The 14,425-nt window shown below is 45.1% G+C and overlaps 1 protein-coding gene across 7 annotated transcripts in view; it reads left to right on the forward strand.

Annotated features, from left to right (window-relative positions):
• Positions 1-2,163, forward strand: part of RAI14 (retinoic acid induced 14) — an 86,342-nt gene extending 84,179 nt beyond the window's left edge. For all 7 annotated transcript variants that reach the window (XM_048051268.2, XM_048051264.2, XM_048051270.2 and 4 more), the window contains one exon: positions 124-2,163. In XM_048051268.2, coding sequence (XP_047907225.2) covers positions 124-201 — 78 coding nt within the window. In that variant the 3' untranslated portion in view covers positions 202-2,163. The remainder of the gene's footprint in view (positions 1-123) is intronic.
• The last annotated feature ends 12,262 nt before the right edge of the window (positions 2,164-14,425 follow it).

A 14,425-nucleotide genomic window follows, 5' to 3' on the forward strand; every position in this document is an offset into this window, starting at 1 on the left:
AACACTGCTTTCTTTTGGAAAATTGGAATAATTCTTATATCTTAAAAATAGTTTGTAAACTTTTTCAAGGAGTTGGGAAATGCTTGAATTCAATCACCTTTTCTTCTTTCTCCCCTTGTCTAGGGTCAAATGGATGAAGATGTCCAGAAGGTGCTTAAACAAATTTTATCAATGTGCAAAAGCCAATCGCAGAAAAAGTAAACCAACAAAAAAAAAGCAAAACTCCCTATTTTCATTAATCCTGTTGTGGGTGTTTATCTAGATTTGCCTTAAAATAAGATTTAAAACAGGCAATTTGCTGCTTTTTTGTTGTTGTGCTGTTTGTGAGGTGGATTTATTTGTCTGTCTCTACCACTTTCCATGTGCATAGACATGTGCAGTAACTAAACACATGCCTGCTTTTCATAGCCAAAATGCAAGTATGTTCTTCAGACTTTTTACTTAGGCCACTATGTGTCATGTTTACCCTGAAACTGCTTTCTAGCTTCCTCCCAGAGGGAGATTAATATGGAGGCAAGCACTCATGTCACCTGGGTAAAGGTGAAATTCTCTATGTCTCCTTTACCGGTGTATAAGCTGCATATTGTTATTGGGGATAGGCTTAAATGCTTGATGTTGTAGCACTCAGATTCAAGACATTTTGCCATACGCACTCTTTGGCAGAGCAGAAGCGAGCCTTGCAGCAGTGAGCAGAAGTAGGTATTTATGGTAAGCCAGAACGTCAAACAGCTATACTTCTTAACTTAGTTTTATTTTAGATTAGCACACCATACTGTAGCTGTCCCAACCCATCCAATGCACTGAGTACACAAAAATCATACCATGCTTCATAGTTTCCTTGAACTGCCTGCTAGTGGAATGAAACTATTTCAAAAGGTAAAGTAATTAGTCTATTGAAGTTCTGTACAAAGCAGTACAGAAAGGTCTGTAGAAACAACTCATTATGATAGGTTTAGCTATCTATGCAAGTGTTGGCCATGAAGCTCAGGAACAAAACCAGAACATATACTTTAGACAAGGGATTCTAGTGAACACAGGATGTTTACAGTGAATGTCAATGCCTCATATTTCCTAACCTCACTTTTGTAAAGATCTTCTCTTCAGTATATTTTTATTGGCCCTCTAATGAATTTTTTTTGTAACTAAACCATTTTTCTACGTAATGTTTGCATTAAGCTTATTAACAAATATTTTTAGGTAATCGTGTTTTAGAGAGTTCCTTTCTATACCCCCAAGTATTCAGTAATAGTGAAGCATAGAGAAGTGTTCTCAGTTTGAAAAAGATCTGTACGGAATAATAGACCTGTCCATTGGTGTGGTCCAGAGCAGTGAAGTGTAAAATACAATTTAGCCTGCTGTTTCAACAAATGTAGAAATGAGAGGTAGAGAAGAGCAAATGTGTCAAAAATTTCTACATGTTGTTTCTAGAGGCCAGGGGCATCAAGAAAGCCTTTGTCAGCACTTTTAAATTTAGAAGTCAAATAAAAATGCCTAATGAATGATGTATGGTTTATTATGAAGCTATGGAAGAATTCTTCTAAGCACACACTACACTTGAGGGTACAACCATTTGAACTAGCTTGCAGCTTCACTATGATATTTGTCTTATTTCTGGTAGTAGATATGTCTCTAATAGAGAAATCTCCAGAGCTATATAATCTGAAGTTTATATAGAGTCATAATATGACAAGAGTCAGCAGTGCCTGAGGCTGACTGGACTCATAGTGCACTTATTGGATAATTCCTAACCCTGGCAAAGCTAAAATGGATTTTAAAAACAAATAAAACATTCTTTTGCATCAGTTAGACCTTGGTGTTACTTTTCTTGGGTGGTTTAACTAATGCCTGCTAATTTTGGACAGTATTTTATAGTTAGATGATTTTGAAAATGCTCCAAAGAAATGTGAAAAGAATTTTGCTGCAGCACTTCAGAATGAACAACAAGATTTTAAGCATGCCAATGCTGCAAAGTATAAAACTTGATGAACCATTTTGTAAGTTGCCTGATGGATTTAGTCTTCTACTTTGTTTTGGTTTGTATATTTATTACAACTATCTTTGTGGAATATTGAAAATTATACACTACAGCATAGCAAGTTTCTTTATATGTAATTTACCAGAAGTTTCCTTATGCAGCAAAATAAACTATTTCCAATTTTTTCATCTTGGTTCTCTTTGTGTCTTCAGTTACTTTTTATGCCAAGGGAAATCTCGCCACACTCAACTGCTTTAATGTAGTACAAATGTGTTCTATACTCCATGTTCAGATACCTGTCAGATGTACAGGTAGAACTGAATCTACACCAAACCCAGTGCAACCAGTTTGGTAGATTATGCCTTGTGTTGGATTGATATGTTGAGCTATTTCTCCCATGGGTGTCCTGCTAGAAGTAATATGGGTCTCCCACTCACCACTGGATGTATTCCAACTAAGTTTAAAATGACCTTAGACCAGTATTAGAGGTGGGCTAAGTCCCACAATTTCTCAAAACTGTGGTTCTTTATCACTTAGCACTTCACTCCGTATACAGAACTACAGTGAAAGTGTATTTGTGTGTGTGTATATATATATTTGGATATGTATACATCTCTTTAAACTTAACAGTGTTGACTATGTAAGTATTGTCTTTTTATCATCTCTGTCTCTTGAGTTTTATTGGAGGAACTAGTTTTTCAATACCTTATTTGCTAATTACATCTTTTGACCTCAGTGCAGACCACATACATGACAGGAATTGCACCTCTTTTGGTTACGTCCAAAAGAGGTCAAGTAGCTCTCTAGACTTCTGCAGAAAATTTCTGTAACTTACTCAGTACTGGGTTTCCTTTGAACAAGGGTGCTGACAAACTGGTATGCAGAGTCTGTGTGAGGTCAGATCATCTGGCAGGGCAGATTTGAGTAATTTCACGTTGTGGATTAATGATTTTTTTGCTAATAGTTGCTGCTGGATTAGTAAAGTCACAAAATAGCTCTTTTGTGCCATCCATTGCAAGCAGTGGACCTCCTGACTGGGAACTCCCATCTGAATTGCCATTTGTTTTCCTTGTGGATGGCTGGATGCCAGATCTGTTGCGTAACATTTTTTTTTTAGGGTCAGACCCATGGTGTGACAGTCCTCCTGCCTTTTGCCTCCTAGATTGATTGCTGCCACACTTGCATAAAAGTGCTTCCTGGGCATCACTGGTCTGGTTGTTAATTATTTCTGCTCTTCTGCCTGGACGGTCATGACAGCAGGGGTCCCCTCCTGGGCAGCACTTTAATAGCTCATTTCTTCATCTCTGAGGCTTTCTCCACTCTGATGCCAACTTTCATCCGAGCAGAAGGCAGATGTGAAAGGCAGAAGCAATCTGCCCTTTTAAACGTGGCAGTGACCCATGCGCTGTGGGGAGGAAGCTCTGACTTGAGCTGTGTGGTCAGGCCTTGCGGCACAGGGCCGGTCCTGGTGGTTTTGGCCTTGTGGTTTTGGCCCTCTGTGGAGCTGGGACCTGGGCCTGCTGCTGGATGTCTCGGGGATCCAGGCTTCAAAGCAGCAGCTGTGCTGTAGGTCATGATGCTTTGTGATGAGGAATGTCATGGAAAAGCTCCTGGAGCTGTGTGTTAGGTCTTAAGGGGGGGGGGGGGGGGTTGCAAAGTAGCGGCATAGATGGATGTGATGTAACCCAGCAAAAATTCTGCAGGCACAAGCGTTTAACCCAGCATATTTTTCCAAACAAATAGGAACTGGTGCAAGGCTTTTAGGCCAGATCAGTGGCTTAAATCCTCTGCACTTTGGTTTTGATCTGCCACAGAGAGCACTAAAAGTGCTCTCAATTTAATGTCAAGCCACCGTTCAAGAACTTGAGTACTTTGAAAACTTCACTGATAGTAACACTGTCTTGTTCTCCAAACACAGGTCAGCGGTTGTACTTGTGGGTGCAAGCCAACTCTCAGCAAAAATGTTTCACAGAAGTGAATTATCCAAGTGGTTTTTCTATCCATGTTTCTTCCTCCCCCGTTTGGGTCCTTCACTGGTCCTTTTGAAAGCAAGTAAGAGATACCAAATACAGACTAGAACCGTACTTTTTCTTCTCAGGGTAGTAACAAATTAATTCCTGTTGTATTAACAACCATTCTCATAATCTTAGAATTACATACAGAGGTAAACTGCAGGTGAAGTTAATTCAAAGCTGTGATTTAAGAAGTTTCTCCTTATTTGAGGAGGCCCAAGGTACGATTTTTGTAACTACAGAAAGCTACTGCAGGCAGACCCTGTTGCTGGCAAGAAAGGGGAGTGTTTTGCTCAATGCCTCTGAGTGTTGAATCCTCCCAAGTTACGATAGCATGTCACAAAACGTTTTCTAAGAAAAACGACAGCCTCTGTCTCATGATGGATCCAGTGATGGGATCCTGGGACAACGTGTGGCCAACGTAAGGTTTTGCCACTTTGCAGAAGCTGTACAGGTTTGTGTTTTTAGTCCTGAGTATGCCACATCCTGAATCCCAGTGGTGGCTTCAGGAGGGTCTGTTGGTGATGCAGCCTGTATTTCCTGAGGCATTTTAAGGCAACACATCTACCCTGTTTACAAGCCTTTGGCTGCTCTCAAGGTTAACACAGGTATTTACATAATCATCACTTTTTCAGTGTTTGATTTTAAAAGCCTGCTTGAACGCTGCTCTGTCCAGATTCACAGCGTTGGCCCTCCTCGTGCATTTTCCAACAGCCTGAAATGCTCAGACGGTTGGTAATGGGGCCTCCTACCAGCAGCTGGAGATTGGAAACAGGCACAGCCCGCTGACATCATCCCCGCCAGGAGCTCGGGGCCGGCGCCTGGCTGCTCGGAGCGGGGCCGTGGGCTGGTACCCTGTGCTCAGCAGCCCTCGGAGGCGAGCATTGCCTGAGTCTGTAGGCAAATGTGCTCCTCTGCAAGGCTGCTTGCTCCATTGTGGCTGCTCTGCACTTTGAAGGTAACCGAAGTGCTCCCTGGTGATGGTTGGGCTTGCAGCTGGAGCGCTCTTCCTGCACGTCCTGTCCTAAAGAAGAGAATGCCTCGCACCCAGCTGCATATGCCAAAGCCCCGTCCAAAAATGTTTGGATGCCTTTGCTTCTCCGTAAGCACTTTGCTGCCCACCAGGAGGTATCCCTGAAAGAAGAGGCTGGGGAGCAAGGGGATGACTGGATTAAGCTGCTTTTTCCAGGCAGAAAAAGAGTTGGGGAGGGACAGAAAGCTAAAGCAGCCTTTCATTTTCAGGTGAAAATGCTGTGGGGGTTGAGGGCACAGAGCACAAAAGTCTGGGCTGCCCTTGTTCCTAGAAGTAGCTCCTCCAGGTTTTCACACTCAGCAGTGCAGCTCCCAAAGGAGCAACACTGTGCTCAGCAGCTGGGTGGGGGCAACGTCTGGCCAGATGTCGCAGAGCTGGGCCCAACACAGCTGTGCGGATGCTGCGGAGCCATGTGCCGCCTTGAAGGTGGTGGTGTGGGGGAGTTAGCAGGGCTGCTGCCTCCCTGGGGAGGGCAGCATGTGCCCCTACTTTGTCCCCTGCACCGCGTGCGAGGTGGCTTCAGGAGCAGGCCGTGGAAGCCCTGCACTGCAGGACAGTGGCTGTGTGGCATCTGCAGTGGTTTTAAGCTTGATGCTGTTCTGCTGGCAAGGGTCAGCACTTCCTCTGCAGATGCTTTGGCTAATGCATCTCTGGCAGCGTGTTCCCTTGCAAATACAAGTGTAATTAAAGCCCTGCGTGATTGCCCGGTCTGGGCTATAACACTGGAGGGGATGGCACACAGCTGCCATATGGGTCCCTCTCCAGCAGCTCTCCTTGGTGGCTCAGCACCGCTGCTCAGGACCGCAGCTGCTGAGTGCCCCGGTTCTAAGTCACAGCCTGGGTGCCCCTGGGGACCACAGCTGTGATGCAGCCTTGGCTTCCCCTCTGCCATGGCTTCATCGAGGATCTTCCCACTGGCACCTTGCCCAGGCTGTACAGTAGCTGAGGCTGCAGCCTGGCACGGTGCATCTCATCCCTGCAGCAACAGGACGTGGCCTTGGTCACAAATCCTACCCCAGGGGGGAAGGGGCCTCCAACCACCCCAGGGCAGCCGGCCAGGGTCCAGCCTTCCCCAGAGGCTGTGCTGCTCCCTCGGGGACACCGGGGCATCCCTGGAGCTCAGCTGCTTGCAGGGGACCTCAGTGCTCATCAGTGCCACAAGCAGGTGATAGTGTGGGGGTGCCCCCATCTCCTCCAGGACCTGTTTCATGCCTCATGCCTCCAACTACCTGCAGGCAGCATTTGAGAGAGCAAGCTCCCTGCATTGAGGCAAACGGCTGCAAAACCACAGGGAGAAGAAATGTGTTCTTGGTGGTTGATCAGGCTATACCTATACAAACGTCGGGAATAGTCTTTGATGCTGAAAGGAGACCATCCCTACCATTAGATTATTTGGGATGGTCCATGGCATGGTTTTGGCCCAGGCCAACCAGTGGTTCCTGCAGATAACTGCCAGGCACAGCTCTGGATCAGCCTGTTCCCTTCTGAAGGTGGCCCAGCATTTTGCAAGGTGAGCTTCCAGCAGTGCAAACCCCAACTGTCCGTGCCTGGAAGCATCTGCATGGGCAGGCACAGCCTGGACCAGGGCCTTCAGCATGGCCCTGTGGGGTTCAAGGGAACAGCTTTGAACCTAAACACTTGCTCCTCTGGTTTTGGAACTGCACAGAGGTGTGTACAAATCTTAGAAGTCTGTCTCCTCTGCCATCAATCTGCTTTCCAAGCAGGCAGAGGCAGTGCAATTTGGTGCTGCTGCAAAAACTCCACCGTTACTGTCTTATCAAATCAATCACTGCACTGTATTTACAGGGTAAAATCTGCATATGTACAATTATATGTTATCTAATCATGTAAATACAGGGTTCATTTTGATGCCTCCAGTTTTCTGCTGGCTTGCTCGTTTTTGGTCAAGCCCACAGTCTCAGCTGGAAAGAGTAGGAGGCTGCAAAATTCTGCAGTGAGAGCTTTACTCTCCCCTTTCACCAGCCTCAAAGCAGGAAACTGGAAAGCCCAGCACCCCCTCCAGGCCTGTCAGTAAAAGCCAGCCTCCAACAAAACTGGAGCCTCTCAGGAGCTGATCCTCTGCAGGGCTTTTGCCAGGATCATCTGTGGGGCTGGCTCTGGAAGCTGGCGCAGGTGCTCGCCTGCAGCTCTCTGGTTACCTTCAGGTCCATGTGTCATGGTCCTGGGGAACTGCATGAAAAACACTTGAAAAAATCCCTAAACTGGCTTTGTTAATGGGGTCCTGCAAAAAAGTGTTGTAGGATGAGGAGGTGAGTACAAGTGACTTGCATACATCTGTTTACAGAGCCCTTGAAGTGGGAGATTGGCAGAAGTCACCGACGGGTGGCCACGCTTCCTTGGGGAAAGAGAGCTTTAGTCTGAGTAATTGCTACCTGGTATCAGGTCTTGTCGTACAGTAGGTCTTTGAGAGAAGAAGTAGACACTGAAACTCAGCCACGACCTCAGCGTCTACATCTGAAGAAAATTTTGAAGGAAGTGTAATCTGTAACCCAAACACAGGTGTGCTTGCTGAGTCATCTGGCAGAGGAGACGGTGTGTGTGCTGCCTTTCTCCCAGAGCTGTACGTTCCTACAAATGAGCAAACTAAAATTAGGCTGAGCCAGGACCCCATATCTCTTCTGGGAGAGACGGCTTGCGAGGCATTGCATTTCCCCGAGTTAGTCAGAGGGATGGTGAGGAAATGCAGTGCTGATAAGGAAGGAGCAGCAGAAAAATCCTGTTGTCAGCACGCACTGTGTCTCCATTTTTTTTGTTGTAAGCATTTCAGTATCAATAGGGGATGGTGCCAAAGTGGGACTTGACTGGGTCTAAAACAAATTCAAACTGTACCCTCATGCATGCTCTAGGGTTATATGGCAGCAAACCATATAGTGGGTATCTGTGTGGATTTTTATGCTTTAGAGACCACATGTATCCTCTCCCAGGTCTGCAGCATGCTGACTCAGCCAAATGCATCCTTACGGGGACGGAGTCACTGCCAGCATCTGTGGAGGATAAGGGGGAAAAATCTGGGTCCCTGGTGACTCCTTGCTTCGCTGGGGATGCAGCACATCTGGCACAGAGCAAATACCCTTGTGTTCGAAAGCACTTTTCTCCTAATGTACCTATTACAAAAGGCTTCACAGACGCACGTTAATGGTGCATAACTTCGTTTCACGTTTCTCCCATCCAGGCAGCGACATCCTTTTGCAGTGAGTGGGACGGCCTTGTGACAGCGAATGTAGAAGCGAATGTAGAGCTGGAGGACACCGACCACCTGGCTCAGCCAGGGAGGCGCTTCCAGAGCGTTTCTCAGCCAAGCACGGGTGCTGAGCCTCCTGCGCGGGCCGGGAGGCGAGGAACAGCCCGTGGGACGGAGGAGAGCAGGCAGGGTCAGCTCATGCCCTCTGCTGGCCAAAAACCTCCTGAGAAACCTTGCTCCCGGCTCTGCTCTCAGGCACAGCACCCTAAACAAAGCCTCCCTGCTGCCTTCAGGCACCCACGGAGTGGGCTGGGGCTGCCCGTCTTTTGGGGCATTTGCTTTGTCAGAGAAGTAAAGAGCAGAAATTAAGACATTTTTCCAATGGCTAAATATTTCCAGAAAGTTAGGGCCAAGCTATGGGTGCCACAAGATGGAAAGATCTGTGCCAAAGCTTTGCCTTTGTTTCCCCAGCCCTGTGGATCTCTGTGCAGGCTCTGGCCCCAAAATGACCCCACCCATGAAGCCCACACCACGTTCAGCCCAAAAGCACTGACCTGGATGTTTGCACCTTGTGGAGTCAGGAACAGCAGCAACATGTGAGAGAAATGGTCTTGTTTAACCAAAAACTGATCACGATGAACAGCTGAAGTGAGTGTTCAAAAAGAGCACATTTGAGCAGCCCAGTGCCAGTGCTCGCAGTAAAATGCGGCCAATTTTCAAGGAGCTTCTGGTGTCCCACTCTTTTTCCAGATCTCCTCTGCAACAAAACAAGCTGGAAGCCATGATGCTGGCCTGGGAAAGTGCAGCCGATGCCGTGGTTTCACCCAAAGGAAAGGCACCACCTGAACTCCAGCATCTATGCAGGACCTTGTCCAAACTGAACAGCCTAAGGAAAAACATGGGAGCACTCTGAGTTACTTGCTACAGGTAAGAAAGATTTTGGCAATCTCATCAACTGGTAGACCATGTTAAAGTAACTTACGCAGATACACCAATGCATAGGAAGATTTAGGCCACTCTGAGTCAAGGACCTTGGGACATTTGTATTTGAAATCTGTTTCTGGACCTTCTGAATGATAAAAACAGAGCTCGGTTTTCAAGTACTCATGAAGCAAAAATTCCAGTGGGGCTAGAAATCCAGCTTGAAAATAGTCAGCATATATTCAACCCTCAGGGTGTATTTTTAAAACTAAAACATCTTGTTTATGTGTTTTGGAGAGGTAAAGTCTGAATGTAGATGAGACATATAATATCAAACAGCAGGAGATAAGCTGATCTCCTGTTCTTCTTTTGTCCAGGAAAATGTCATCATGCTTGCTTATGTGGGCAGTCCTTCACCTGTGTGTTTTGGTGAGGGGCCACCCCAAGACCCATTGCTCCATTTCAGGCTCGTTCCTTGCACTTCATGCTGCCCACAGTGGGCAATTCTGGCCCTGCCATAAAAAAAAAAAAAAAAACAAAAAAAAAAACAACACTCCAAAGACAACAGAGGCAGCAAAATCTTTGATTTGATTTCCTGGGAGATGAAACCCCATCTCTTCACTTTCATAAAGCACAAAGGTTCATTGTGGCATCCTTTTGTTCTCGCATGGCTGCTCCTGATTCCTGAGGTCAGCACTGGTGAGGAGAAGGCTTGTTCTGGGAGAAATGGGGTTGGATGGAAGTCATCACTGCGCACTTCTCCTGGAGGTTGCTGAACGTGCTTTACAGAGAGCCTCGGTGCCTTTCAAGTGACACTGGGTGCAGATAATTCACAGGCTCTTGGCACTTCTGAGGGATTCAGCAAAGGGCCAGTCTGGCTGGGGAAAAATCAGGTAAGGACAGATATTTGCTTAGAGTTTTTTCTGCAAATCTGAATGCTGGCACGAGCTGCTCACTGGCTGCAAGTGACTCCAGCCCAGTAAGGGACGAGAGAGAGACACGCAACGCAATGGTAACATTTTTGGTTGTCCCAATTAATGGTGCTGAACTGATGCCAGATATATTTTTAGGAAAGGGCAACATCCCCATGGGGTTTTGGTAGAATGAATTTATATTCCAAACAGCAATTACAATATAAAAACATATGTAAATATATATATTTATATGCATATGTTGCTTCTTTTTAGTATCTTTACATTTGTGCTTCAAAATCCTTGACGTGCTTGTCCAAGTACCAGACATGTCCTGTACACAGATGACTTGGCATTTGTATGTCTGATGTCAAGCAAGGCATTTCCTAAGAGGTGACCTGCCTCACAGAGGTTCCGGTTTCTGACGGTGTAGGAAAAGGGGAACTTTTCCTGGAATTGTTTGTTGTACGAATTGTTTGTTGTGACAAAAGTTCCTCATGCCTGGGAATGACGATGAGTACTGAAGTGCATTAGGCACGCACCAGGCAAGCCTCTGAAAAATCATTCTAAAAAATGATATGTTTTTTATAAGTTTAGCATATTTGCAGATAATCTGAGTTGCAGCTTTCTCTGTCTAGCAGGCCTGCACTCTGTTGAAAGACTTCCTGAAAGGTAAAGCAGCTGTCATGAGGACATCAGTGAGCAAGTGGTTCAATGTGACCACACAATGGGCAGTATCTGTCTAGCAGATAGAAAAACGGGATAAATTTATAACCTATTCAGTAGGGTAGCTGTAATACTGCACTTCACCTTTTCTGGTTTTTGTTTTGTTTTGTGTTAATTACCTCTCTGAAGTTTAAAGGAATACACGCAGTGCTCTGGGCTGTTGCATCAAAACTGTCTGTGTTAAAGGTAGTTCAGCTCTTTCTATGCTACTGTCAGGTGTATTTCTCCTTGGAGGCTTGAACAGAATGACATTCACCTCTCGGATATTCATGCATCCTTCTCACGGTGTATTAACTCCGCAGATCAGAGCTTTGTGGCACTTGATTACATTTCTCTACAATGCTCACTCCTTTGCAGAGCCCTTACAATTTGATCTAGCTGTGCTAATACTCTGCCACATTAGTTGTTAGAGCCTGACAAGAGTGAGAAGTAGAGCAGAAAGATGCTGCAGCAGTCTGCAATGGACCCTTGCTTCCATTTCTATCTAAGCAGCCCTGCTCTCCCTCAAAGATTAATTCACATAAAAATGGGTTTCTGTCTCCAGAAGATGATATCAAGTTTCTATTTTGTAATGACTTTTTTTTTATTATTTTTAGTAATTCCATATTTATTCAGTTTAATGTTAGCGGTCCATCAGCAAAAGTACAGCTCAGTGCTATTATTCTTTATGCACACTACATATTTCTGTCAGTAATGCCCACCTGCTGGATTCCTAGGGCTTCAGAAGCTGCTACAAGATGCACAAAATAGCCACCTACAGAAATTAGCTCGTGCCTCATATCAACTTTTCCAGCTACTCCACTAACATCATCAACGACCTTTCTAGTCAATAATACAATAATATATTTCCTGATAAATCCATACGTAACTAAATAATGGATTATTTCCCACGACTAACAGAGGTATAGAACTCAATTCCTTTCTGGTGATTTTGTGTTCAACAGTCCTTACAGAACCAAATGGTGGTGGATGGGCACCAACCTTTTTATTTTACTGTAGTTGAAGACAGAGATGTAATAGATGCCATCATAGGTGCTTCTTAAAACCCTTCCTTGCCTTGCTTGCACAGTAATTTCTTCTCGTTACCCAGACTTCTTGTTTTTCCCTACCTAGAAGTATATCCATAAAAGCATTTGTGTACAAGCATCTCCCCACCTCTGTGAATCTAGGGCCTGAGTTGGTCCTGAGGGCTACAAACCTAAGTTTTGCAAAGATTTTGCATGTCTGTAATAGCAGTTATTTATGAAATGGAACAGCTAGCTTTTGGTATTTTGATGTGTTTTAACTTCTCAAGATATTATTTCCATGATCACTGTTGGTAATTACAGAAGAAATTCTTAAAAGTGCTATTTTAAGAAGTAATACAGTACATCTGTAGTCAATTATGTAAAAGTACAGATGTTAAGCCACAGCAATGTCCTTGAACACAATACAAGGAACTTCAATACTCTAAAATAAATCACATTGAGAAAAATCATATGTTCAGTTTCATTTTTATCCTGTCATCCATAGATTATAGAGATCATCCTTAACAGTCAGTAGTCAGGCATCATATTAATAATTCCCAATGAGGCCATAATACTAATTCTTTTCATTGAAGAAATTGAGATGCTAGGTCAGAATGAAGTTTACCTATACTGAATACTTCAGTTTGAAAAACAAACAAACAGTAAATAAAAGGAATTTAGAACATTTTTAGTTATCTTTATCAGTCTTCTAGTTTAAAGATTTGTAATTATTTTTAAAATATAAATATATTTCACTAAATGGATGATCTGCACAGAAGACCACGAAAGTGTACAGCTAAATGGATTGCTGACATAAGTAAGAGGTGAAGAATCACAGAATCATAGAATATCCCGAGTTGGAAGGGACCCATAAGGATCATCAAGTCCAACTCCTGGCATCACACAGATCCACCCAAAAGTTTAGACCAAGTGACTAAGTGCACAGTCCAACTGCTTCTTAAATTCAGACAGGCTTGGTGCAGTGACTACTTCCCTGGGGAGCCTGTTCCAGTGTGCGACCACCCTCTCAGTGAAGAACCTCTTCCTGATGTCCAGCCTAAACTTCCCCTGCCTCAGCTTAACACCGTTCCCGCGGGTCCTGTCACTGGTGATAACAGTGAATAGGTCACCTGCCTCTCCACTCCCTCTCACAAGGAAGTTGTAAGCTGCGATGAGGTCCCCCCTCAGCCTCCTCTTCTCCAGGCTGAACAGGCCCAGTGACCTCAGCCGCTCCTCATACGTCTTCCCCTCTAGGCCCTTCACCATCTTTGTTGCCCTCCTCTGGACACTCTCCAACAGTTTAATGTCCTTTTTGTACTGTGGTGCCCAGAACTGCACACAGTACTCGAGGTGAGGCCGCACCAGTGCAGAGTAGAGCGGGACAATCCCTTCCCTCGACCGACTAGCGATGCCGTGCTTGACGCATCCCAGGATACGGCTGGCCCTCCTGGCTGCCAGGGCACACTGCTGGCTCATATTCAACTTGCTGTCAACCACAACCCCCAGATCCCTCTCTGCGGGGCTGCTCTCCAACGTCTCGTCGCCCACTCTGTACGTATAACCAGGGTTGCCCCGTCCCATGTGCAGGACCTGGCACTTGCTTTTGTTAAACTTCATGTGGTTGGTGATCGCCCAGCTCTCCAATCTGTCCAGATCTCTCTGCAAGGCCTTTCCACCCTCATCCGAGTCCACAACTCCTCCAAGTTTAGTGTTGTCAGCAAATTTGCTCAGAACACCTTCTAGTCCTACATCCAAATCATTTATAAAAACATTGAAGAGGACTGGCCCTAAAATGGAGCCTTGAGGGACCCCACTAGTGACCATCCGCCAGTCAGATGTGGCCCCATTTACCACAACCCTTTGAGCCCTGCCCGTCAGCCAATTGGTCACCCATCAAGAATGGTCTACAAAAACATTATTATCAACAACATGAAATAAACCCAAAGGATTTGGATTCTGTTGAGTTGTGGAGTAACCTACTTGGTGGCGTAAGAATATATTGATTTCCAAGTGTGCAAGGAAGGACCTCATCTTCTGACAAACACCAAAACTTGACCGAAGCCACAGAAACCATCCACTGATCAGACTCTCTGTATCCCATGCTGCAGCAGCAAGACTTCAGGCTCTTGCAGCATGATTTGCAGTGTCTGCATCTGGTTCGAGACCCAGCTGGTTCAGTGGACCACGTTTGGAGGAGACTTTGCAAAGGAGAAATGTGAAAGAAGTAGTGCAACTTTTGATCAAAGTACAGCCCATCTCATTGCTTTGCAGAGCTTGGCACTGCAGAAAACTCTCCAGAAACTGCACTCTCCTTTTGGCAACCAAGCGATTAGGCTCATTTTTAGCAGTCGTATGAGTTCATCTCACAGACATTCCTTTAGCGTGGTTCAGGAGTCCATCCTGTTGCTGACAAAGGCTACTAAGAAGGGAAATTCATTTCAGAGCTAATTTCAAATACAAAAATTTTCTGTCTTACGATTCTTAACAGATTTATATTGGATTAGTCTAGCACTCTTTGTAACCCAATACAGGCCCCATATAATAGAACTTTAGAATAAAGAAAGCTGTCAAATTCTGTGCAACTGACTGACCTAAACACTGAAAGAGAGCGTACAAGTAATTTAATTCCAGTTAGTCA

Source organism: Anser cygnoides, chromosome Z (assembly GCF_040182565.1).
Source record: "Anser cygnoides isolate HZ-2024a breed goose chromosome Z, Taihu_goose_T2T_genome, whole genome shotgun sequence".
NCBI lineage: Eukaryota > Metazoa > Chordata > Aves > Anseriformes > Anatidae > Anser > Anser cygnoides.